At 38.4% G+C, this 27,910-nt stretch overlaps 1 protein-coding gene across 1 annotated transcript; it reads left to right on the forward strand.

The window, feature by feature from the left end:
• The first annotated feature begins 516 nt into the window (after nt 1-516).
• Nucleotides 517-26,730, forward strand: SLC7A6 (solute carrier family 7 member 6). The gene is made up of 10 exons (XM_061469004.1): nt 517-698; nt 6,819-7,391; nt 10,368-10,493; nt 12,298-12,442; nt 14,091-14,214; nt 21,625-21,728; nt 22,488-22,584; nt 23,447-23,596; nt 24,322-24,505; nt 25,865-26,730. The coding sequence occupies exons 2-10, from the start codon at nt 6,860-6,862 to the stop codon at nt 25,942-25,944; spliced, it is 1,542 nt and encodes a 513-aa protein (XP_061324988.1). The 5' UTR covers nt 517-698; nt 6,819-6,859; the 3' UTR covers nt 25,945-26,730.
• Nucleotides 26,731-27,910: the final 1,180 nt, after the last annotated feature.

A 27,910-nucleotide genomic window follows, 5' to 3' on the forward strand; every position in this document is an offset into this window, starting at 1 on the left:
CCCAAAAAAAAAAAAAAGGAAAAAAAAACCAAACCAAACCAAAACCCCAACAAACTTCATTGTTGACCAAGCACAATGTAAGGAGTATCTGGAGATACAGAGGGCAGCGGTCACTTTGTATGCCAATTGTTTGTGACAGTGAAGGGAAAAAAAACACGTCTCGATACATCAAGCAACCTTTGAGAGAGGATGTGGTACGGCAATTAGAAGTGTAAGCCTCGTGGCCACAGAACTGTACTTCACCATCTTATTTGCTGGCACATCTGCGGGTATTACAGGTTATAGTTTGCGTTCCCCTGCTCCTTTACAGCACCGTAAATAGTTATTTGCCCCTGTTTTAGGAACAAACTCACGTGCACACAGGGCACTGCGAGGCCTACGTAAGCTGGCAGCGATTTCGCCTCTCCGGCGAACGGTCTCAATTCCCCCGCAGACAAGCGAAGGGGGGAGGCAACACGCACGCCCGCTCCTCCTCCTCCTCCTCCTCCTGCCGGAGAGGGCACGCCGCGCGGCGGGGCGGAGCGGCCGCCATGACGTTTCTCTGTGGCAACGAGTGAGCATCCTCAGAACACCAGCGGCGCTGCCGGCAGGAGGGGAGGTAACGTGGGCCGCCACAGCCGCCGGCCGCGCAGCTACAGCCGCCGGCGAGGTTCCGGAGACCGGCAGCGCGGCGGGGCGCGGTCTCTGTCCCACCTTGGGTCGGGTTGGCTTCCAGGGCGCGGCACGTCGTGCCCGGACGTTCCCATCGCGTTTCTCTGCAGCATCCGGCCAGCCTCAGCTGCCGGTGAGGGGTGGCAGTGCGACAAATGCCGTGTATATTTGATTTAATTCTGATTTTTTTAAGGGTGGTTCAGGGAAGCCACCTGTGGGTGCCTCATCCTTGACAGCTCCGGGCGGGAAGCGGCTTGCCCCGCTCCTTATGCCCGAGGCGCTGGGCAAGCCGCTTCCCTCCCGGGGGTGTCCAGGAGGCGTAAAATATGCCTAAGCGTTGCTTATTTTATAAGGAAAACAGGGTAACCGCTATCTGTGGAGGTGAGGAAGCCACCTTGGGGTGAAATAAGCCCAATTCCTCCCTCCCGCGGCGCGACCCTGAGGGCCGGTTTCCTCAAGGCGTTCCCGTCTGTGACAGCCCATCATGTCGCGCACATGTCGGCTTGAGGAACGCTTTCTGGAGCCACGTGTTGTATTTAGTTTGGCAGCATACGGGTTATAAGGGTTGGTTCTCCGCTCGGCTTATAACAGGATGTTTTCTGGTGGCGGGTGCGTGTAATTATAACTGTTCAGTTAATTAGCTGTTGCAGGGAGCTGAAGTGGATTTAGCAGTACCCTCAGGCGAGCCTTCCTTTGCTTACTGGCATTTGGTAGAGATCTTGGTTGTTTATGTGTTTTCTAAGTGACACGTATTAAATGCAGCATGGTTAGGTATGATTCAAAAGTTGCAGCTGAAGAGTACACGTGGGTGTAGATTTGTAGGTAAGCATATGCCTTCTGACATTGCTTTTCTCCTTTCTGAGAGGTTTCCACTTCTGTGCCCCAGCATAAAAAAATAATATGAAATATTTTAACAATGTTATCGACCTTTCTGCTTTTACCTGGGGCTTATTGTATAAATTTCATCAGATGGTACTTCTCATCACAGCTGCTTCATGAATTCTCAGCCTTACTTCTGTCTAAACCAAGACTTGTCTACCACAAAGTCCCTCGTTGTGAGCTTGCTTCTGTTTTTTCCTTGGAAATACAAATTACAAGTGTGAAGGTTATAGTGGCATGTTATTTTCCACTCTAGCTAGCACAGTTCCCTAACTTTGAAGTAGCTTTGCTTGAAATCTAGTTAATATTACTGAGGTGGATTTGTCTAGGATTAGTACTTTAGGAAATTTTGAAAGTTTCTGACATTGTAACTTAATATCTGTTTGTGAGCTGATCATAGGTCTTTCCCTCATTGAATGTTCATAGCTTTATTTAGGATTTGTCTAAACATGTGGGTAGTATGTGCATTTGCTGAACATCTCTTGTGCAGCTGTGTCACGAGTATTCTCTTTCATACCTTTTTACATAATAAACATATCTGGTCCTTTAAAAAAAAGTTGATATTGCAACCAATTCTATTTTATCAGTTGTTTTTTTGTTGCTCTAAAGATAGCCATGAGCCCAAAAGACTTCCTTGAACAGATTAGATCTTTACATTACATCCTGTCTGCTAACTGTATGTATAGTGGAGAAGTGATTCTTGTCTCGCCAGAAACAAGAAAAACAGACTAGACAAACTGTAAGCCTTTCCCACTTCGGTGTTCAGACTGTTAGGTGCCTAAATATATACACTGCAAGGAGTAGGCATTTCTGGGACTTACAACCTTTGCTCTGTTGGTGCTTAACTCCCTGAAGACTTTCATGCTGTTTGCCTGTGTAGGGCAATCCTGACTCTTACCCAAAGGACCAATCTTTGTGTTCAAAAATAGGAGTTTTACAGCTGGTATATGTGAATATGAGTCGAAGTATTTATGTAGTGCTATGTTACAAGTGTTTTATGCAAGACAGCTACCTAAGACATAGGCAAGAACACTGGAAATATTTGCTAATGAGCAGGCACTGTATAGGAGTACAACAAAACATAGTAAGCTTTTAGCAGTTTGGTATTTCTCATTGGTCATTAACCCACTTGCAGGTTCACCCCCAAGTTGAACAAATGACAGGTCAGCTGCTGTCCTGCTCAGTGGGGAAGAGGATCTTGGCAGATGGTTCCTCTTCCTCCTCTCTTAGAGGAGAGCCACTCTGTAACCCCAGTGTTCGTGCTTTACTAACTCTGCATTAGTCTTTATTAGCTCATTTGGTACATGGCCAAAGTGTGATAGACCTTATCAGAATGTATATTTTTGGTGAGACTATGAAGTGATCTTAATTTGAGGTCACTGTCCTGATTTCATATCAAAGCTTTCTATATGAACAACAGTGTCATTTCAGTAAGAAAATCTTACACGTACCAGCAAAAAGATTCCTCACAACTGCAGTGATCAGCAAAAAAAAAAAAAAAACAAACAAAAACAGAGTGTAAAACTTGTATTGCACCAAGGGTGAACAGTGAGGAAATCCATGTGTTATATGAAGGCATAAGCCTGCATTAGCCACAGCAGTCCTGTGGTAAAGCGTTGACAACATTAGAAATCATTCTAAATTATATTAACTGCAGTCTTACAAGATTGTTGTATGTTAGAAAATATATGCCGTTTGTTCTTCTCTTCCAAGCCTCTTTCCAAAAGACATTCTGTCTGAACAATGTATTTTAATATATGTGTTTTTTCCCTCTATATTGCTAACCTTGACATAGCTTCAGTTTTCTCTGGTCTCATCTCTCTCTCTCTTCCTTTGTAGGTGGGGTTTTTGGTTTTCTTATTTAGGTTGTGGTGGTTTTTTTTGTTTGTTTTTTTGTTGTTGTTGTTTTTTTTGTTGTTGTTGTTTTTTCAGGTGGTCAAAGCTGCTGGCTTTAGTTCCAGTTAAGATTAAGTGAAGTGTTTGTAGGGAAAAAACTGCCAATAGTTTGTTTCTGTCACAGAGGTGGTGTAACAAAACACACAGCTTGGGCAGATAAGCAATTCCTGCCCTGAAGGCTTTAAGGATATAAAACAAACAAAGTTAAATAGGAGAATTAAGTGCCAAATCTTGAGTGAGCTGTTGCACAGCCTTCATGCAAATCCTAGTTATCAGCAGATCCCTGAGATTTGGAAAAACAAAAGCAGACTCGAAGAGGAAGAAAGAATATTGGGAGACAAAACAATCTAGGTTGAGCAATACTGTGGTTGTTTTTTCCCTGGGTAGAGTAGGGCAAGAAGGATTCAAAGTCATCAGTGACAATATAGAATTACAGTCACGTGCTGGTAATTGAAGTGGAGGCATTTGAACAGTGACATGGTCTGTAGTTATAGGTAATTAAATGTACCTCTGAACTTCAGACCATGAGGTATATCACATTGACTCTTAGTGCAAAACTGCCTGTGTGTGAACACGTCAGATTGATTTGATTTGAATGATTCGATTGATTTGAATCAAATAATGAAAATGTCTGAGTATTCAAAGTAATAATGTTTATGCTTCTGAACAAGTCATTCTTTGAAAAGCATTGTAGGAAGAAATGGTGGTGTGGTTTGATGCTAACTGGCAAATAAGTACCACTCAGGAGAAAATTATTTTGGCTGTGTGGAGCAAGAAATCATAAAGCTGTATAAATATCATGAAAATGATGCTTTACATCCACGAGTCAATTCTCAACATATTACTCAGTTTTGTCCTTTACCTGGAAGGGCTAAGAGGGAACATGGTATATTTTCAAAGTGGTCAGTCAGGTGTCATAGTAAAAGCTGTAATATTCTTGGTTTTTTTTTCTGCTGATATTTGTTCAGACTGATCTGCCTTTTGAAATACATGTGCAAATAATGTCCTGAGTCAAAATAAAAATGAAGAGACTGAATTTGGTGTTGACGCGTCACAGGTGTTCTTTACATCCACTTCTTTCAGTCAAATTAGTCATGAAGGCATCTGCTTTGATTAGTTGTCCTGCAGTTTTACACATCTATGCTTTCTCATGACTGCATCATATTTTGCAATTGATTAGTGTAACAATTTATATTCAGTTACACAGTAATAACTGAACTTTCTCTTGTAAAGCAAACCAAATAATCTTACAAGCTCACAAGCCACGTGCCTTTTTGAAGACTTAGTTCTACTAGACCGGTAACAGGAAATCAACCAGTATGTTGTTGCAAATGAATTTTGCACAAGATATATGTAAGAGTTAGTAACAAGGAGAACCAGTAACAAGGTGATGACATGAATTTGCTTTTGTCATCCATTGCAGTTTTGAGCACAGTTATCTGTAAAAACTGTGTCTATGCCTCTCCCTTAATTAATTTTTTCAGAAATGCTTCATAATAACAGTAAAGTTTTTAAGTTCTGAAACAGCAGATTTAATTTCTGGAAGTTTGAAAACTATTAGTCTAATTAAAAGCATTTTGCTTGCTTTTATGTGTGACACTTTGCTTTGCTAATTAATTAAAAGCAATTTGCTTGCTTTTATGTGTGACACTAGATAAGATGTTGGCTCATGTATGAGTGATAAAATATGTATTTAGTAATCAACCACCTTTAAACTGTTTTTTAAATATTGAGGGAAAGAGAGGCATCCCACTAAATAGATTGAGGTTCTCATTTTACATTATTTAATAGAACACAGCCTCCATTTTAATGTGGAAAAAGCTAGAAGATTCACGAGTTGGAAATGAATGATGTAATGTGTTTCAGTAAATGATGTGTACTCTATTTCCATGGAAGTTACTTTTTTTATAAACTGAAAATAATCTTTAGTATTTTCATCTCTTCAAAGGTTCAGGGGTGTCAGGTCAGATTTTCTATACTGCACTATTAGATGTTGCTTTATGGTAAAGGAAGAGTATGATTACAAAGAGTTCCCTGCAGAAAGGAGTGCCTCTGCATGATCAAAACTTAGTCTATTTGTATATTACCTGATGCATTGATACATCTGTAGCTTGGCTGATTCCAAACTGCTGTTTCAAAGTCCCCATCCTAAGGGTTGTTGTTCCCTTAGTTGATAAGTTTATTGTTGGAATAACAAGATCTTTTGTCAAATTAGTGCTACCCCCAAAAAGCTGCAAAAACTATTTTTTTTCATTCCTACCCCCTGCCCCCCCCCCCCCCCCCCCCATTAAGCTGCTTTATTATAACTGATATTTCTGTCTATAGTAAATGGCTGAAGAATACAGTGAGGGTTTAGTGAGGGGCAGGGCAAATAACTCGTAGTGCATCCTGGTAGTTATGTTGGCCTTGTTCTCTAAGCAGCTCATAGTAAGCAAAGGTACAGCTGCAGTTTAAGCTGGTTCCCATACAAGACTGTTCCTTGAATTGATTATTTCTTACTTGAACATATATAAAATGGGCCTTATTCAGGATTGCAGCTAATTGTCAGTATATTTTTGTGCTAATGAATGTCATTAAGCAGTTAACTTTCTTTTGGAAGGCATGGGAGAATTTCCTGGCTCTTCTCTAAGTGGTCAATTCTGAAGATGAGGAAAAAGTTTATTTAATTTCTTTGTTCTTAAATACTGTTAAATACAGTTGCTAATGGAGGAATTTGGATTTAAACTACTGTGGGTTCTTTTCACGTGCAGCCTGCACTCTTGGATAACTCCAAGAAATGAGGCAGTGGGAACTAGGAACAGTTTTGGGGAGGGAGCGAACTATAGAATCAGTTAAAAGTTAAGAGCTGAATCAAGGAGATTCTGGTGTAAGTATCTCTTCACGTTGCCCTTAGTGGGAGCCTACACTGTATTAACAATATGCACAACCCTGTTATTAGATCACTCATAACTTATAGGTATAAGTACAATAATTTGATTAATCTTTTCGTACTGCAGTAAATCTATGTTCATGCTTAGAACTTCCAACTTGGTTTTACAGTGCTTGCTTTCTATATCACCTCTCTTTGCTTCCATCTATTCTTTCTTCCTTTTCAACACTGGAATCCCTTAATAGTGCCCTTCCTATGGTTTTGGTTGTCTGGGTGGTTTGTTTCATTTTGTTTTTTCCCTAGAGGTACAAGTTCCTTTCTGAGTTTAAGTTACATTGGAATTTGTCTCTTGCTCTGTATGTGTTGGTTTTTCTGTTTAACTATGCACGAATTTACCATTGTGTAAGAACATATATGAAACAACCTTTGTAAACTGTAGGGTAAAGAGGTGTAAAGAAGACTTGGCAAGAAAGTCCTGGGATAAAAAAAGTGTTATAATTTAGCTATCTGTGTTTTGTTTTAGATTGTGATTTGGAGTCGTGGAGAATTCGTGGGTTTTCCAGAATGGGAGAAAGGACAGATTGTACAAAGTCGCGTAGTTCACTGGCTGAATACAGCCCAGTAAATAAATCAGACAGGACAGATCCAAGTGACTGCTGTGAAATGCAGGATGGAAACCAAAATACAATGCAACTGAAGAAAGAAATATCTTTGATAAATGGGATAAGCCTTATAGTAGGCAACATGATTGGTTCAGGTATCTTTGTCTCTCCCAAAGGAGTTCTCATCTACAGCAAATCTTACGGATTGTCACTAGTAATTTGGGCAATTGGAGGGATTTTTTCAGTCTTTGGAGCTCTGTGCTATGCTGAACTTGGAACCACTATTACGAAGTCTGGAGCCAGCTATGCATATATCTTGGAATCTTTCGGGAGCTTCATCGCTTTTATCCGTTTATGGACCTCACTCCTAATTGTTGAACCAACTAGCCAGGCAGTTATTGCCATCACCTTTGCTAACTACATAGTTCAACCTTTCTTCCCTTCTTGTGATCCTCCATATTTGGCTTGCCGTCTCATAGCAGCTGCTTGTGAATGTAAGTATTTCCTGAAATTTACTGTGGTAACTTTTTTCTTCAGGGTTAAGTTTTATTAAAGCAAATCCTACCCAGTCTCAGAGTTGCTGCATACTGAACCTGCAGTGGTTTGAGTTACAGTGGGAAAAGAAGAATTCCCAACACATGAATTACTTGCAGGTATTCAGTCAATGAATTATCATTTTCTCATTTGGGAAAGGTGTTTAACTCTTTCAAGTTTACTTGCATGGCAAAAATGGGGGAAAAAGTTTGTTTTCCCTCAAAGGTATATCCAGTCAAACCTGAAGGTCCTCTTGGTCTGGTCTAATACTTGCTGTAGAATAGCTCTTGTGCTATAAATTCTGGTGTAAAATATTTTACAACAGCCTCTCAATATAAACATACATAAATACTTAATGTGGTAGGATTTCAAAAGATCATTTATTCAGGATTATTCTTTATCTGATGATTAACTGTACCTGTTGTAAAGATGTTTTGAAAAGCAGCATTTTGTGTGCACATAAAACATTGAAACGTTTCTAATCAGCCAGTTCTGTTAGTCAGTATAGGGGAACAATGTCCACCTGCTTCAAATGAGGACTGTTCTGCTGTATCAAAAGCATGAAACCATGATTGCACTGTGTGTGTCTTATTTAATTTTAGGTATTTCCTAAAAGTATTTATGTGCATATTTTACATTTCCAGTGTAGATGTAGAAAGATAATGTGATGTCCTCTACGCATGTTGCTCAGAGAGGGGATTTAGCACCATTCTCATTAGTGGAGACATGTGATGTCAAGATTACTATCATACAGGTGGAACAACTTTATTTAACAGTCCATTTTATGGTTTAACTGCTTGTTCTGTCCCGCTCTAGGTGTTAGTGCTGAAACTCACCTCTACTCTACAACTTCATTTAGCTGTTCTGTTAAGCCCTGTGCTTCTCCCTGGCCTGACAGGATTTGTGTGTCAAATCTTTAGCTCTAGATATGATTAGTAATTTATTAATGAAGTTGCTGGGAGTGGAAGGCTGAACACTGGTTAAGTTACAGATTGTGTGTGAGAATTGGTGGGTTTGTTGCGGGGTTTCTTTTTGTTCTTTTTTAAACTGTAGCAATAACAATACTAGATCTAGTGTGAGATCAGTGTTACTGATAAGTAATGCTGTATAAAACTCATTTTGGCAATGGAGGTGGCATCTGGTGCTGCAGAAGTAAACTTGGCAGTTTGCTAAAGTTCTCAGGGACTTTAAGGAGCAAAACAATAATTAAGTTGAGGAAAACAAGGGAGAATAATTGTAATGAAAGAGGGAGGAGATGTGGCTTATTCAGTTTCTTAATTATAAGTTTTTTTAGATACCAGAGACAAAGTAGCATTTCATCTGGAGACAGACCAAGCCCTAACTCACTAAAATAAGGAATTAATAATGTTACTTCTAATGAAAGCTGCTATAAAAAAAAAAAAGGCTGAAATAAACCCTGTGAGCAAATACGCCATAGATATTACTAATCATGAAAACTCAATAGCAGAGACCAAGCAGAGTTGTTGTTTTTCCTGAGAGCTTTTTGGCAGCTGCAGCAGCCCTGACTTGAAATTTGATGCGATGGTTGGTTTTCCCCTCATCATGCCAAGCCCAGTGGAATCTCATTCAGCTATTCCACTTGGCTGGACTGGTATAACAGTGCCATACTTTTGAGATCATTACCTTTCTTTTGTTTTCTTTTATAAATTATTACTTTTCTATTTGGTAACTATGCTAAGTACATTTTTATCTTAATATTATCACATTAATCTCGGGTTATGGGAAAGGAAATGATATATCACATCTTTTCATTTACTCTTGATTGCTACTTCCTTTACTCCTTAAACAATCAAGTTTAGTTTTCATTTAGATGCATATTTAAAATACATAGTGCAAGAAAACTGTTCGGAGATAAAAAGTACAGGAGAAAATAACCACTGTTTTACTAGCTAGAGAAAAACCTGAGATTTGGGGGTAATACTTAAACTTCCTGGTAAGAATGAATAATGTAATTATAATCTGGATAACAAATACATGTATTTTGTTCAGTAAACTGAAGATAGTGAATCATATTCTGTATTCAGCATTTGAGTTCAGGCAGAGGTTGGCTGGCTCTCCATTAGAGGAACAAGTAATAAATGCAAAAGCAAAATGTTGAAAGCCATGAGAACAACGTATTTAAACAATAGTTTGAAAAGTGTTTATTGGGGAAGTTGATCATGTGAGTAAGTTTAGTCAGCCACTGTTACTAAAATATTTGTGGAAACTGTTGAAATGAGTCTAATTTCAAGTTCCATTACAATCTTGTGAAATAGGCCTTGACACTGTTTTTGGATAGAGGGAGACATACACTCAGGATAGTCATTACTTACTACCAGTTCTTAAAAATACAGATTAATATCACATTAGCTGTAATGTTATTTGATCAGATCTGTTTTAACTTCACTTAGTAATGCAGTTTAATGCAACTGGAAAAGATTATTGAATTGCCTGTGACCATATTCAGTATTGCAAAAACTCCATGGATGTTGAACTCAGCCTAACAGGGGAGGATAAACTTTCTTAAGCACTAGCCTGCTTGCCTAAAGGAATTTCTAGGTAATCTTTAATTTATCAGAACAATATTGATATATAAATATTAATTAATTCATTTAGTGGTTTCTTTAGCTTCAAGGTAGTTGCAGGGTGCAGCTGATGAGGCGTAGTGTTAAGAAAATGGGCATATAATCAGAGTAGGGGAAGTTCTTCCATCTTTTGAAACATTAGGTTTAGAACATCTGTTTCCTGCTGTTTTGTTTAAAAATGTATTTTCAGTACCAATGTGTATTTTGCTGAATTTAACCTAAGTGTTAGTATAACATGTAAGTGTATATTTAGATTGCAATTTAAAATCTTCAAATAATGGATTAAACCAAATATTGTTCAAATAGTAATTTAATTTGTCTTTCTTTTTTTTCCCCTCCTCCCCTTCACAGGTCTTCTAACGTTTATAAACTGTGCCTACGTTAAATGGGGAACACGAGTACAGGATATATTTACTTATGCTAAAGTTACTGCTCTTATTGTCATCATCATAACTGGACTTGTTAAAATATGCCAGGGTAAGCTTATAAAATTAAAGCAAAGGTTTGTATTTATCAGTTTAACTGGGTAGCTAAAGACTGTAAAATACCTCTGTATGTGTTCTTAAATGCCTTGGTAGAGCATAATATAGCCACTTTGAAAACACCAGTAATACCAATGTTAGGCATTATCATGATATTATATCATGAGAAGCTATCCTATCTCGGTTGACTTTGAACTGGGTAAAAGAAGGTAACTGATTGCTCAGCAGTGTTGTGGAATTTACAGCCTGCAGTATAGAATAATAGAGGAAATGAAAACAGCAAAATACAGAGCTAGCAAAATACAGTGGGAGCAGAGGAAGCTGTAGATTTCTGTAGGGAACATAGTGCTTTACAATGAGATCAACTGATTTTTCATCATCCCCCCCATGAATTTTGTGCAAGTCTGGAAGTGACTAAATTAAAGTAAAAATAAATTTGTAAGAACATGCCAGTAGGTCTCTGAAATCTCAGCTCTTTTTTGTTCATATCCTGAGTTCTCTTATAGCTGTTGAAAATTAGAAAGTTGCTGGGGTTTGGATTTTTTAAAATTTATTTTATTTTTGATTTGTGTGTGTGTTGGCAATAAGCATTCAAGTTAGAGGAATTCTGAATTCAGTTTTGTTCTTAGTCCTTGCTTTAGGGAGAATTTATTGGTGTGTTAGCTTTAAAAAAATTATTCTGCTTTCAAAGCTGCCATAAAGGTCTTTCCTGGCAGTTTGTGTCCTTTGTTCTAACCAGTTATTGTTGAAAGTCCATGATCAAGATAATTATTCTGAATGGAACAAGAGTATGTGAACAGCATGCTAGGATGCTTAATCCTTAGTACGTCTGTCCGTCCCTTGTTTTGTAGATACTGAGCTTGTTCACTACTAATTTCCTTGACATTGTCTCCATTTTCTGTTTTTAACTCAGCAGTTACTCTGCCTATGTCTGTGCAATAGCACATGTCTGATGAGGATAAAAAGTGGGGAAGAGAAATAAGTGAAAATATCCTAGAGGCCAGAAATACTTCCCTGGCTCGTTTTGATGAAGTCTAAATATTTCAGGATGCACAGTACAGGGCACATTTTGGAATTACATAGTAACTCACCTTTCTCTATTGGGTGGTTTTGTTCACGTGTGCCTGTATATGTAAATTAGTCTGAATATATAAAAAAATGCCATTGATGAGTTTGTCTTGACTTGCTTAAAGTCAAAAGATAGCACAAGTTCTCACAAATTCTGGTGCAAAAGACCCATGCACTTTTTCTTTTGGGTTGGGAAAATTTTATCATGTAATAATAGTATTTTATATTCTGTTAATTGCTCTTGGTTTTCTATTTTTCAAAGGTGAAACTTAAAAATCTATTTAGTTACTGGGTTTTTTTGTTGTTTTTATTGTCATCCAAAACTAACTAATATTTATTTTCTGAACAGGCTAAATGATTGAAAACTTAGAAGTATGTAGAAGGACAGAATAGATTGTAAATATATATGTTATATAAAATACCCTTAGCCTGAGTCATTGCCGGTTGTTTGTAGCTTAGTCTGTACTTAATGTTCATGAATTTATTGTGCCATTATGGACAAAGCGTTTTATTATAGAACAGTATCATGCACAGAGCATAATTTTTAGTAGTTTAAATGCCATGCTTATTGTCATGGCTGACACACAGAGTAGAACTGGAAAAAGTTTAATAAGCACTTTGAAGGAATTAGTATTTCTAAGGTTTTTTGTATCTGTGTGCCAAAATGAAGAAAAAAATATTACTAGCTTATTTTATTATCCTACACCTCACTGCATCTTTTCCACACACAGGACATTCATCGCACTTTGAGAACTCTTTTGAGGGATCCTCTTTTGATATTGGAGACATTTCCCTTGCACTCTACTCTGCCTTGTTCTCTTACTCTGGTTGGGATACACTCAATTTTGTAACAGAGGAAATAAAAAACCCAGAAAGGTAAGCAATTTGAGCTTTCTAAACCTGAATAGTTCCCAAATTGCTTGTTTTGTGGCTGTTCTGAGCTTATACAAAAATGCGTAGAACTGCTCTGTACTTGATAAGGCTGTGAACAGCTGCTAGTGAAGATTCATTAGTTTTAAATGCCATTAAAAAGAAGGCAGGGGCAGGGGGAAGGTGAGAACATCTGCTATTTATAGGCATTGTTCTTGTAACAGTTGAAGCTGATGAAGTGAACTTCAGATTTCAGCTTTCTATGTTGTCTGTTCTTGGGAATAATGAGATGTTCCAGACTTATATAAAATTACTCCAAGAATTAAATGTTTTGCATATTCACTTGATTCGTAGTACCCTCATGCTTGTCCAGTCAAAAGCTACAATCCAGAAATCAAATTTGAAAGAGACCCTTGGCTTTAATCTTAGGTGATGCAAAGTCCTTAAAATGCCATTCCAAGTTAATTTCTAAGTGCTTTTCTAATTACATTTCTTCTCTTCACTGAGATTCACAGGTCTCTTACTGTGAGTGTACAACCTGGAAGGAGAGTCAGAACTCCTAGTTACTAATTTACTGATTTATATGGGGGGGTTGTTGTGTGTGTTTTTCAGCTTCCGCAGCACCAGACAGCACCAGCTGGAGTTCTGGGTCTCTTGAAATTTTTGAGGAAACTTCCAAAGTGCATTTCATTTTTCTGCTTTGTTAGTTTTTTATTGTTACTGAAAACCATGTTCATGGCAAATGCTCATCCAAGTCACCATCCTGTGTTTGATTTCAAACTGGGCAAATGTGAGAGTAACACTCAGTTCTGCTTCCACTTTTGGGACATTTGAATATCCCTGTGAGCTTTGGGGAAAAATAAGGTTGAGAAAAGCCAAAGACTAAAATTGAAAGTTTGCTTCTGGTCTGCAGTTTATCCCTGTGTTGCTGCAGACTCAGGGCTGTGAGTTTATCTCAGTTTTGAATTAAATCATGCCTGTTTAGATCTAGAGGTTTTCATGTTACTCTAGACTTCTTCTGCGCTACTTTCTAGATGTGTTTGCTAGTAAGGAACACCACATCTTGAGATTCACAGCTGTGTAGCAATTTTGGATCTGCCCTCTGCATCTCTGTTTTCTGCAGTTGCACCACCCAGATAGTTTTCTGCAGTGAGTATAGAGGAGAAGACTGGGGGTTTGGTTTGGTTTAGGTGATCCCCCTGCATCATTTGTAGAAGTAGGTGCTAGAACAACAGTAGCATTCCTTAAGGAGAATAAATACAGTGGCTCAGAGCTCTGCCCTGTGTGTTCTAGTTGTGGTAATTAACATGGCCAGTAGGAAATAATTTAAAGCATGTAAATTTGAAGGCTGTTATGGGTCTGGAAACTCTGAGGCTAGGGTGCTTGATGAGCCCTTGCGCAGAATCCATTTTTAGGCTTAATTTAGGTTTTAAGTTATTGCAAAATCTTAGATTTCTTTCCCAGTATTATACATTAGAATTTCTAGTTTTGACAGAAATAAAAGTCTGCCAGAGATACCTGTTTTGAAATCTTTATTCCGTTTTTTGTTTTTTTTTAATCTCTTAAGGTAAGGAATTTCAATAAGTAAGTTTATTCTGTTACTAATGTATTTTTTCGCCTGGGTTGTGGGTTTGGTTTTGTTTTTATCTTACAGGAACCTGCCCCTGGCTATTGCAGTGTCTATGCCAATTGTGACTGTTATCTACATTATGACCAATATAGCTTACTATACAGTTCTGGATGTTGAAGCCGTTCTTTCCAGTGATGCTGTGGCAGTGGTAAGACTTTTCGATTTTTAGGGATGCATTTGATTTTGAGAAACAAACCAGGAAAAATCCCTAGTTTCCTGATTACAAAACAGCTGAGGACAAAACAGCTCATCATGAATAATATAATCTTGAAGTTCATCTTCCAGTTTAGCCTGTTATAGTTGGAAACAAGTGATTCACTTGGAACACCTAAAAATGATTCCTGGTTGAAGCAAACGGTTGTACTGCATGATAACTGGCTGTTATCTTTCTTGGTGCTGTACAGATTCGGTGGGAGAGTTGGGAAAAAGGTGACTACTTCAGTGCATCTTTGAGTGCCATTTGATCAATCCAGTTTACCCTGATGTGCTCATATTGAAGAGTGGACTTGCTTTGCTTCAGCGTGCCCTCTTCCTCAGTAAATGAGGAATGTGGGAGGCTGTGTTTTAGCTGTTCTTCTTTGGCATATAGCTTAGTGATGATGAGTGTCTTTCTTCTAACTGAATTCAGCCAGAATTTCTGAAGTTACTCTTAGACCTTTTGGGTATTACTTCTCTTCTTTCGTTTGGCCAGTCACTGGTTTCTTTTCTGAAGAGGAAAATCTGCTTCTCTTTGGCTGCTGGTGTCGTGTCCCTCTTGTTTTCTCACATTGACGCCTTCCACTAAGGTTCTTTTGGATGAAATGCACATTTTAAACTTTATCATGGAAGAAATCTTCATTGGGCCAGGCAGTTGCATTTAGAAGAGAGCTGGTTAGCTTGCTTTCTTGGAGATAGCACTTCTGTTGCCACTTAGGTTAAAGTCTCTGGCTTTGGAGGCCAAGCTGAAAACCTGAGCTAGAACTCAAAAGAGTGCTATGTAATAATCTTCATTATGAGGAAGGTAAGAGACTTTGGAAAACACTGAACTCTTGTTCTACAGCTAGTTATTGAAAATGCTAAGAACAGCATGAACACCTGAGAAAATTTAGATCTTCAGGACCTTCATGGAGACATAAAAGAAACTGTTTTATTGTTGGAGCTGGCACCTGTAATCTTAATGTGGACCATGTAGAAGAGACATGTCATATGCAGTGGGCATGCAGTATATTAATGGAGTAAAGTAATGCTGTTTCCAGTAAGAGCTGTAAAATTTTATTGAGTGACCTCAAGATGAAGAGAGAATTTCATACTGGACCCTGCACTGCACTGGTACGTTCTTCTTCCAGAAAAGGCATTGCCAATAGTACAAGGAGACAATTATGTCTGTTTGAGTAGAATCAATCAACAGGATGGTGCTTGAAGCAAGAATTACAGGAAACCTGAATGTTTAAATTGCTTTCTTTTGCACCGTTAACAAACTTCTGACTCTGTTTCAGTTGATGTGCACTCTCTTTCCTTTATTTAACATATATATGATGTTAAATCTAATTTGGTCAAACTTGAACGTTTGTCGTACAGTATCTTGACAAATGTAATTACGGCAGCGGAAAGAAACTTCATCTACTCAGTGGCTTTTTTGCATGTGTGGTTTCCTGGTTGCCATAAATCAGAGCTTCTTTGTTTCTTTTAGGAAGTAGCTCCTTAGAGGCCTGAGAAGCTAAAAACTGAGAAAACAGACTGTAGTTTTTACTGCCAAATCATACTGTTATGTGGAAATGTATTTATACTCTGCCTTAAGAGAAAAGTCAAAGCAGAATTCACTGCTCTTCCGAGATACTAGTCAGATTGCTTGTAGATATTCATTGTTCTGTACAGCTTTCAGGGTAAGAGTATGTTTTACCAGGTGCTGAGGTCAACAGAAAGGACACTTGACACCAACAACAGTAGGCTTATTTTACTGTCTATGTCAAGATAATACAGAAGTAATGCATTTTGCTAAAACAATAAGCTTATTATACTCTAGTTTTAAGCATCAAAACAAATAAGCAGGGTAATGCACCTAATCGTTACTACACAAGGTTAATTGTAGTGAGAAAGCTTCATCACCAGTTGCCCTTATTATGCAGATATGCAGTCACTGGGGAGCCCCGGTTGCAGTGAGGATTTGAAGAACCTGTCCTGGCAGTTGGGAGGTCCTGCATAGCGCATCCACTTGTAGATGAGGTCTCCAAAGTTGCTGCAAGAGGGTCCAGCTTTTACATAGTTGAATAAACACTGGCAGAACTTCAAGTGTGGAAACACCCTCCCTGTTGGATTCCACCCAAAGCCTGGCCAGGACTTAAGGAGGAGCCCAAGGGAGTATCTCCATCTATTTCAGCTTTGACCACATATTTCTGAACAAGAGAGTATCTCTTATCTATTTTTTCAGCAAGGTCAGACACCTGATTTCATGGCCTTGCAGTATGTCTCTAAATAAAGAAGGATTATTCTGCTGGTTACTATTACACAATAAGCATTACAGCAAAGCTTTCATAGATTGGCGTATTCATACTAAAATAGATAATACATTGCATATATGATTAATACTGTGCATTTTAGATGTATACATTGTTGGGGTGTGGGATTCATCCAGAGGTCAGCTTTGCTTCCAGATCAGTTGTTCAGGCCTCGGTACTTCAGAGTATTACAGAACTGAGTCTGGAAAAGCTCACATGTGATAGGATCTTGAAATGAGCTACATAAAGAGGCTTTGTAGCTGCCTTTTAAGCCTAATAGATACATCTCATACGTTTGGCATATAGTTTTCTGTAAGCTTCTTACTCATGTTAGTCTACATTCTGTCTGCATTTATACACCTGATCAGTACCATTTAGTGCTTTGCCAGCCTAGCATGTGTTCACAGCTCCATATCCTCTGCGTGTAGTCTGACAGTTTTTGTGTGCTTCTAAGAGCACTTTTTGTGTGCAGTTAAGTGGTGAAATAGTTTTCCTCTTGTGATTCGTAACATAAATGTGGGTCTTTCTAATTAACTCTGTGCCTGAATTGCTGGTGTGAGGCAGTATCATGTGTGTTTTATTGTGGCAGCTTGTGTAGTGGTAGTTCCCACTGCTTTTAGTTTAACCTGTTTGTATAGAACAGTTGTTCGAGCCTTTAAAAAGACAAAAAAGTGTTCTTGCAAACCAGTCACAAGTTATCAGCAAATGATCATGAGATCAGACTAACCCAAGATAAAAATAAAATGTCAAATCAGTCATTCATATCTTGAAACAAAGCTGTAATTCAGTTTTGACCATTCTTCTGGGAGTAATGTAACATTTTAGTCATGATGAAATAAGGGCAGTTCAGCTGAGAAGTGCACTGCTGGAAACTTCTTCTTTCATTATTATTCCTTGTTGATGGTTTGGGAAAAAAATCCCCAAACCAGTCAGAACAAAGGGGAACAATTCCAGGTGCATGTCTTTCTGCAGTGTGCGTGTATGTGTATATCTTACATGTCCAGTGAATGGGAGGGCATAAAAGGTCTTTATCTGTAATTGCAGGTGCGTATCATCCACTAAATTCTGTTTCCTAGCTGTTAGAAGCAGTTATAGTTCAGGTCTGGACTACAGGACTTGTCAGACTGTAGCAGAGATGACAATTTAATGTCTTAATCCTTCTTGCTCTTTAGACTTTCTCAGAAGAAACCTGAGAAGAAATCCATCCCCATAGCGGTGGCTTTCTCCTGTTATGGTGGACTAAATACTTCTGCTATAGCTGCCTCCAGGTAGGCTCCTCTGTCATCCTCCGCACACCCTTGCAAATGCTCCAGTCTTTTCCCTATTGCCAGCTCATTTGTTTTTATAAATGCACTACTCCCAGAAGTAGTGGTAGTTAAAATGGAATTGGTTAGGTGCTCAGTTCAGAGCCCAGGTCTGCCTCATTTGTGGAGGATCTGTGATTGTACAATTGCAGTTTTAGCAGAAAGCAGGCACTAACTCTTCTCCCTCCTTTTTTTTTCCTCTTGATACAGTGCACGTGGTGTATGTGCTTGATAATTTGCTTTTTCGTACTTCCTTCTGACCTTCCTTCTTATTCAGAATAATCTTCTGACATATTCACACGGTTGAATGCTAATTGTAGCCAGTTCTGCTTATGCTTCAGTAACGCTTCCTGCAAGAGACACTGTAGAGGGTATAGCTCAGCTCTGGAGAAGACATTTCTTGGCATCTGTTAAAATGGGAGTGTTGAAGGATTTATAAATGTGTACTCTGAAGTGCAAAGGTGTGTTTATTGTCTGAGTAGTAATACATGAACTTGGCTGATTTTGATGTTAGATGTGTGGCTAAAGTGTGTCAGAAGACACCTGCATAAAGGCAGGTGGGTCTGTACTTGTCATGTTAAGTTTGTTGGTGTCACCAGAAAGTTTAGCTAAACTTAAGTACCCTCGACTTCGTTTTGCTGAAAAATCATTTTGCAGGCTTATCTACTTGGCAAACCAAGCTGAACTTTTTAGAACATTATCGATTAAAATACTCTTTTGCATTACCTACTTAGGGAAAAGTTAAGCTCTTGAAGTTAATGCTCCATCCCTTGCTCCAAACCACAGTGTTAGAAAGTACATCAGAAATGAGTGTTTGGTAAAGGCTGTCACTAGGTTATTCTCTTTTGAGATGTCTGACTTGTACAGATCTAGGGAAATTAATTATTTAGACTTTGAGCTGGATTAACAGTTGTTATACATCATAAGGCTTGCATTCAGAATACATTGAATCTATAATATCTTGATTTGCATACAATTTCTGGCAGTGATACCATAGCTTTGTCTTAACTCTTTGTGGTTTTAACATCTCATGGGAATGATTGCTGCTTTCCAGGATGTGTGTAACAGTATTAGTATATCTTAGAAAGATAAGGTATGCGTTATAGCATGGAAGTGGTCTTTGAGTTAGTCCCACATCTGGCATTCCACAGTGGCCTGTTACTGGATGTTTCAAAAGGAGATGGGGGAAACTTGCAAAGAAGAAGTGAACCTGCCTTTTGGGAGAAGAAGTTTCTTCAAATGATATATGAGCTAATTTGCATCATGCAGCATAAGATTACATTCATACGTTTTCTCTCTCCTCTTTAGCTGTTAATATTACTTATCTAAATGCTTATCCTTTAGGCAACTTTACTAACATCTTAATTCTATAACATCTTGTTAAGTGAATTCATCTTAACTTTCTATATTAAAAAATGCTTTGAAGTTTGATGTCTAGTAATGTCACTTATTATTTGACTTTGGAAATCAGGAGTCCAAGTTTAAATCATCCTTTAAAGTATCACAAGAACTGCATGTTAAAATCTTGTCCTCATTCTCGTTGTGGAGAAGTTGTCTTAATTCATTCACTGGATCATTATGAATTACGTTCTGCTTTGGGAGACCGAGTTTTACAGAGCTGTATTTAGATCCAGCAAGGATCTGAAAGAAGCATTGTGGGTTCTAGTAATTCTTTATTTTTGAGCAGCAGAAATCTTTTATATACAATAATGTAAACTTATGAGTTGCTTGTTCAGTTTCAATTGACTGAAAATGGGTAATTCATGGTATACAGAACACATTTCTTATGGCATTGTCTTGCTAAATTGATGTTCTGATGAACCTTTGGTAGGATTTCCATTGAAGTGATTATATGGTTTTACACTGTCCTTTAGCAACAGGAAATCCTATCTGCCTTTGCTGATAAAGATGGAACAAATTTTACTTTTTAGTGTAGATGATGGTATATGGCTAAGCAGAGTTGGATTCTGAACCTTAACCTGGATAATGTGCTGAACAAAGCACTTTGTCACCTCTGATAAAAGACAAGAAACTTTGGCTGGCCAAGCTTTGGTTTATGTCAGTAAATTTTTCTGCATTTTATGGTTTAAAGATTGACATTATATGAAGGGTGTTGCCTCATGAAAGTCAATCAGTCATTTCACAAAACAAATCACCCCACTTTATTAAGTCATTTTGTCTTTTTTTGACATACAGAAACATTCAGATAACAGATCATAATGCACTGCTCTGGGTGATCTTGTTCCTGGAGTAATGAAATCAAAATTTGACAAAATCCAGAAAACTTTACAAACAGATGCCAGTTCTGAATGTTGATCGACTTTGACTGAACTCCTTAGTTCATGAATCTTATGAGGAAGACCAGTAGTCTAAAGGGGAGGTCAAAGGGGAGGTGTTTTGAAATACTAAAATATTAAAAACTGAAGAAAATTTTTGTAATAGAAAAGACAGATCTGCAGAAAGCTGAACTAGAATATATACTTTTTGCATCTGAGGAGCTGAAATTGGTATGCAAGAGAAAGCTAAGAAAGTGATTAGAGAAAGGTTCATAAAAAAGATTAGATTACTACTACCTCCTGAGGTATAAAATGTTCTCATACCCACAGAGTCTTTGGAGTTTGTTTGAATATCGTTTATACATAAGCATATACCTTTATGTTTCTATAAATAGTTATTTCATGCTGTCTAATGTAGACATAGTCCTTTTGGTACCATGACTGTTACTTTGGAACATAGTCCCTTTGGTACCATGACTGTTACGTGGAAGTAATTTAGCTATTGGTAGGTAGAATTGGGATAGGAAGGCTTTCACCCACATCTTTTGGACACAGCATGAGTGGTTTTTTGCTTAACTCCAAACATGATAATGTTCAGGTACGTACAGTGCTCAGACCAAGATGGAATTTGGAATAGCTGCCAGTCTTCATGTGTTAAGTTTCTTGATTTTTTTCAAACATTTTGTCTGATATTCTAAGTCTCTGTCCCTTTTTTTCTCCACCCAGGAGGCTGAGCAGAGTTGACAAGGACAATATTTTGCAAATTAGTACCCATTTTTATTATAGGTCCCAGGTCACTGGCAATCGATGACTTCTACCATTTGCTGTGAAACTTTGATGCTGCTGGCTTTGAGGTTTCAGAGCTCTGTGTCAGAAGGTCACTGCAGTTGGCCTGCAGTATTGTCAGGCAACACTAACAAATGACTGCTACTCAGATACTTGCTCTGTCATTTGCCATGTTGTGAGACAGAGCCCAGAGGCCCTGATGGTGGAGCTAAAGGAAAAGGTGTTGCTTAGGGAATCGAGAAAGAGGGAAAATTAAATAGATTCCTAGAATCTAGGAATCTACAGTATAGAGTCTACATCAGGAATAAGCAGTAGGTGTGATGGTGGCTACGTTGATAATCTGCAATGTGGCACTATCCTTTTTGTATATGTAATAATGTTGTTCTTTATTCTCTGTAGTCGCTATGTCCCACTTGAGATGGGTAGCTCAGTTAGATAATAAAACATACTAGGTTTGGTGAGAAAATTATAAAACCTTTTTGTTTTCCTTTGTGAGGAGAAAATGTGAGTTCAGGTGGTTGGCCAAGGAAGTTTGTGCTTATTTAGAATCTATAAATAAATAAATAAGCTGTGTGCTTCTTTGTATTGCGTTATGGATTGTCCATACAATAACACTATTTTTCCATACAAACTTATTACAAAAGCTCTGATGTCATTATTTTATGTATGCTTTGTTGTAGATATTTTCATGTTTCCTTTCTTTTTTCCCTTTCATCAGACATTTGCTGACCAGGTATTTGGTATCTTCAGCTGGACAATTCCCATTGCTGTAGCCTTTTCTTGTTTTGGTGGACTTAATGCTTCAATTCTAGCATCATCAAGGTAGTGCATACCTCTTTCTGTTTGACAAACGTTTATAAGTATTTTCATATGTTACTGTTATGCTCATCTGTTTATGAGAGTAGCAAAAATTGTTGGGTAACCGAAACTATAATGAGTAGCCACAATAAAATAACAGACCTAAATAAACCTCTGTGCACGTGTACATACACCTGTAACACTGCCTTACTTTCCCAAAGCACACCTAGGTGTATGTAGAGTACAATTAAAGATCAAATGAATGTTGTCTGTGTGGTGAGTCCTCAGGCCTTCTGATTCTTCGGATTGAGCTATCTTCCATTTTCATTTATACAGTAATTCCTGCAACTTCTTATTTTCAAATGTATTTACTTAAGACTTACTTCTAAAATCAGTGTCTTTAAGGTTTTTTTTTTCATTAAAAAGTTTTAAAGGTTGTTGCTGCTATTAAGCTGCAGCCAAAAAGCTGATGATACAGTACAGAAACTTGCCTCTGAACACTGATTATGGATGTGACTAATGAGAGTTTTAAATAGATTAATTCAGGCATTTTAAGATCCTTCTTGTCCATTGAATCTATGTGCAATGCCTCTGTACTGAGAACAATATGAACATGATCTGGTGAAGTACTGAATACAGAACAATTTGCAGTTGATAATATTTATTATTTATTTAATAAATTATTTTGACTGGTATTGTCCTTTGGTTTTCTGCAATACATTGTCTCTCATCTGTGGCATCAACAACTGTTTTCTGGTTTGGGTTGGGTTGCTTTTTTTTCAGGCTGTTTTTTGTAGGATCTCGAGAAGGTCACCTTCCTGATCTGTTGTCTATGATACACATAGGCAGGTTCACACCTGTGCCAGCACTGCTCTTCAATGTAAGTTACTACTGCTTTTCAGCTATTCAGATGTGACTATAGGAACTATTTAAAAGAAAACTTAAAATCATGAACTTCAGATGTAGAATAGAATCATAGAATAGTTAGGGTTGGAAATTAAGGTCATCAAGTTCCAACCCCCCTGCCATGGGCAGGGACACCTCACACTAAAACCATGTCACCCAAGGCTCTATCCAAACTGGCCTTGAACACCACCAGGGATGGAGCATTCTTCAGGCAACCCATTCCAGTGCCTCACCACCCTTAAAGAATTTCTTCCTTATAGCCAATCTAAACTTCCCCTGTTTAAGTTTTAACCCATTACCCTTTGTCCTATCACTACAGTCCTAATGAAGAGTCCCTCCACAGCATCCCTATAGGCCCCCTTCAGATGCTGGAAGGCTGCTATGAGGTCTCCACGCAGCCTTCTCTTCTCCAGGCTGAACAGCCCCAATTTTCTCAGCCTGTCTTTATACTGGAGGTGCTCCAGTCCCCTGATCATCCTCGTGGCCTCCTCTGGACTTGTTCCAACAGTTCCATGTCCTTTTTATGTTGAGGACACCAGAACTGCACACAATACTCCAAGTGAGGTCTCACAAGAGCAGAGTAGAGGGGCAGGATCACCTCCTTCGACCTGCTGGTCACGCTCCTTTTGTTGCAGCCCAGGATAGAGTTGGCTTTCTGGGCTGTGAGCGCACACTGCCAGCTAATGTACTGTCATCAAGATGATTTCTGAGAGAGTGATTTTTGAGGCATAAAATTGTGCCAAACACCAGACTGTAAGATGGTACTTTAAGTCAAAAAGCAGCATAAACAATAAGTTCCAAACTTCTGTTGTTCAGCTCACTCTTTTTTCTGACAGTGTGTTATGACCCTTATATACCTGGCTGTGGAAGATGTCTTCAAGCTTATTAATTACTTCAGTTTCAGTTACTGGTTTTTTGTTGGTCTGTCCATTGCTGGGCAATTATATCTGCGTTGGAAAGAACCAGATCGACCCAGGCCTCTTAAGGTAGTATTTATTTATTACAGAATTGTTTAAAATATCTGTCTTCCACATAATGTAAAAGTACTGTCTAAAATCTGGACCATACATAGTATGTCTAAAGATTACAAATTGAACAGGACATAAAACATTACTTCCATTTTCTATTGTGCTGTGAAAGCCAGTTTGTCTGCTAGATGAGAATAAGTGATTGTTGTAATAGTGTATTCTTTTATTGCCCATTAGTTCAATCAGTAGCCCTTCTCATCAACTGGAGAATGTCTGAAAAGGTTAACATAGTAGTTAGCCTTTTCTCTTGGATTAGTGATCTCTAATTAGGAATGCTAAAGTTAATTGATTCTGTCAATGTGGAACACATTTCATACTGATGGCGTTTCAGTTCAATGTCTGATCCTCTTAACCATCTTCTCGTAGTTTAACTTGATGCTCTGCATGAGAAAGTCATTCTTGTTTCCTCAGTTTTATTGGATTTATCTAACAGCACTTTGTGCTGCTATGCAGTTTCTGGCAGCACAGCAGAGTTACCACACTTGATTACTTCTGCAATTTTTAGCAGCAATTCTGTTCAAGAATAATTCTGCAATTTGCTTATGGTTCCAAATAGCCAGATATAAAAGAGGAAGAGCAGGTAGTTTCACAAAGGGTAGAGAGGGAGAAGTCTGTAACTGTCACCAAAATGTAACTGCAGACGACAGATATTAAAACATTCTGTTCTGTTTTTCTTTCTCCAGCTGAGTGTGGCTTTCCCAATAATATTCTGTATATGCACAGTATTTCTGGTGGTAGTGCCACTCTATAGTGATACTATAAATTCGTTGATTGGAATTGCCATTGCTTTATCTGGAATTCCAGTCTTTTTCTTGGGAGTCTATTTACCTGCATCAAGGAGACCTCGGTTTGTCAACAAGATTTTAGGTAAGTTTCTTTATAGACAGAGGTGTTAGGAAAGAGGAAAATTAAATAAGTGAATCTCAGTTTGTTGATGAAAAATGTTGTGATCAGGTGACCCCAACCAGCAGCTAAGTACCCACAGAGTCACTTTCTCACCACCATCCCTCCCAGCAGGATGAGGGAAAGAATAGGAAGAACAAAGGTGAGAAGACTTGTTGGTCAAGATAATGACAGTTTAGTAAGTGAAGGAAAGAGGGGAAGAAAACCTACTGCTGCAAAGGCAATAATCGCCACCTCCCACAGGCAGGCCTGTATGCAACCAGATTCCAAGCAATGGTCACCTTTTGGGACACCTTCCCACTTCTTCCTCTACCTGTTTTTATATCTGAACTAGAAAATGTATGGCCTGAAATACCTCTTTGCCTAGTTTGGGTCAGCTGTTCTGGCCATCTCCCCTTTGAACTTCTCGCCCATGCCTATCCCCATTCTTCTGCTTGCAGGGAGGGCAGAAAGGAAGGGGAAAAAAGTAAAAAGCCTTGATACTGTGCAAGCATTGTTTAGCTATAGCCAAAACATTGGTGTGTAAAACTCTGTTGGAGCCACAGATCCAAAACACAGCACCATATGGGCCACTGCGAAGAATGTTAACTGCATCCCAGCCAGAGCCAGTTAAAGGGGTATGCTGATTTATATATATATATTACATGCTGTGCCAGTGAGGGGCAGAAGAAGCAGGGAGGAAGCAGAGACAGGACATCTGACCCAAACTAGCCAAAGGAGTATTCCATGCCACAGCACATCATGCCCAGTATAGAAACAGGGGGGAGTTACCCTGAAGGGATTTATCACTGCTTGGGTCAGGCTGGGTATCGGTCAGTGGGTGGTGGGCAGTTTGTATCATGTGTCACTTGTGCTTATTTATTGTTTTTCTTTTCCTTTTTAGTTTATATTCTCTCCCCGTGTTACTTCTCGTAGTAGTAGTAGTAATTTTATACTACACCTTAGTTACCAGACTGTTCTTACCTCAACCTGTGCGATTTACATTCTTTTGATTTTACTCCCCATCCCGCTGGGAGGGGAGCAGAAGGGGGAGTGAGCGAGCGGCTGCGTGGTTGTGAGTTACCAGCTGGGCTTAAACCACGACAATTTGGCAGGGTGCCAACAATAAAAATACTCTAGGATATCAACAGAACAAATCTAAACATTATTTGTTTAAAAAAAAAATGTGTAGAAAACAATATTCTGTAGTAACTTTTATAATTTGTTTCCCTGAAGAGGTGAGGCAGCATTCTTGACAGCTAGTTTTCCTTAGTCAGATGCATATTGTGTAGTTAAGAGTTGAGATAGGTGGCACTTCTGATTTATCTCCAATTTCCTATGCAGGTGCAGTCACACGAAACATGCAGCTGCTCTGTTACTGTGTTCTAACAGAGATGGACCCAAGTGAAGAAAAGAAGTTATAGATCAAATCCAACAAATATTTCAAAGCCATTACAAGAAACAGAAGGGAGGCTAAAGCAATTATGACAACAAAAGGGAAGAGGTGGGACTGGAAAAAAACAAAACAAACAAGAAAAACTGTTCCCAGTGATCTTTCAGAAACACTGAAACTGTACTTCCTTGCAGTTGGATTCCCACACAGATCACACCCTCACCTCACCCTTCTGAACTGTGGCATGTTTCAGGGCATGGTTTTTTTTTCTCATTGGATATTGATTACCTGCTCAGTTCAGGCACACAAGTTATGCGTCAATACTGTTCCTTTTCCAGAATTGGTATTCAAATGATTAGAGCTAATAGATCAAATTAGATTTTTGCAGAACCAGGTGGTGAAGTAATGCATTTGGTAAGTTAGACTGAAAACCACTTTGACTCAGAAGACCAAAAGCCGTTTCCAGTTTAATTCTATGGATGCTTGCATGAAATTATTTGCTGTGCTCAGTTTTCATCACAGAAGATACCTGGTCACAACAAACTACCTTATTAGTCACTATAGCAGAAAAATGAGCTAAAGTTGTGCTACATTATTTAAAGACTGAACCAACTTTCTCCCTTGAAGATAAGTATTTTATTCCATATGCTGTGTGGAAGTGTGCCAAGTGTGGCAAGGACATAATCAAGAAAGCACCTTGGCACTAAAGATTTGATTAAAGGTTGATGATTCTTTCCTGTTAGCTTGTTAGCACATGGTCAACTTCTGTTAGGCTTTATGAAAATTTCAAAATTAAAATGGTGTTTGAAGCTTGTAAGCGTTTGTTTCTGAACTTTTTTCAGTAAGCACACATTGTGTTGCCTCAGCAGTACTAAGCTCTGTTTCTAAATTTGTCACAAAGCTCTGTGTCTAAATTCACTATAAAATGGCCATCCAAAACCTCACAGAACAAACCACTTTCTTTTTTGCTTCTATAGCAGAAGTAAAAGTTCTGTATCAGCTGGGGAATTCTGTGCCCACTTGGCATGTAAACACGTAGGATCTTTCGGTATTTGATGAAAATTAGCATTTAGTTATTATAATACAGCTTTTAATCTTCCATATGATTAGAATAAGTTTAGTATGTTAAGACATCTGTCCAGTAAGCAAGAATAGCTTTAACAGGCTTAGGGCTGTGGCACAGGTTAACAGCAGTATTAAAACCAAGGAAAAAAAATTTTGCCTCCACTACCTTGACATCACCAGTCAAACCTAATTTACCTAAAGTCTCTGCTGCAACCTACAGGTTGTGAATGGTGTTGATCTAACATCCTATTAGCTATTTTTTACAGACTCGGGTGGGAGAGTGCTGAAATAGTTAGTATGCCCAAACAGGTAAGATTAATTTAAAGATCTATGAATGTAAAGTAAAATACTGACATGGCTTCAGCTGTATCAGCTTCTATGATCTTTAAACAAGTAAAGAAAACTTAGTCAAAAATTGTTTATTTAAGTGCACATATATTGTTCTACTCCAATGGCAAAATTACTGGAGAGAGATCAGCAATAAATGGACAGGTCAAGGCATTTCATATGCTCAAATACTTGTGAGGGAAGCAACTTGTGAACAGTAGAATGTACTAGGACAGAGCACCCTTTTCCAGGACTTTCACTTGCTGCCATGGAAGACATGTTGGTCTTCATGTGAAACCTGGCACATTAGTCATGACCAGAAGGGCTGCTCCCAACAGTACCTCCATACTTTATGTGGATGCTTTAAAACAAACAAAAATGTTCCTTCAGAACCACAGCACCATAGAATGGGCAGAAAAATATTTTAAAGTATACAGTATCTTTTGCTTCGAACAAAACTCTGTTTTGTTTTTGAATATGTCAAGTGGACATAAACTCATCTGTTTAGTAGCTACCAGCTGAAGCTGGCTGCTCAGATGGTAAAAAGTTTTACCTTTTACTGGAGTCCCAGTCTTGTATCTAATCTCAAGCCTAGTCAGTAAGTG

The sequence above is a fragment of the Pezoporus flaviventris genome, unplaced genomic scaffold, assembly GCF_033815535.1.
Source record: "Pezoporus flaviventris isolate CSIRO_AGI_PZ_B2104156 unplaced genomic scaffold, CSIRO_AGI_Pfla_v1 ptg000054l, whole genome shotgun sequence".
Taxonomy (NCBI): domain Eukaryota; kingdom Metazoa; phylum Chordata; class Aves; order Psittaciformes; family Psittacidae; genus Pezoporus; species Pezoporus flaviventris.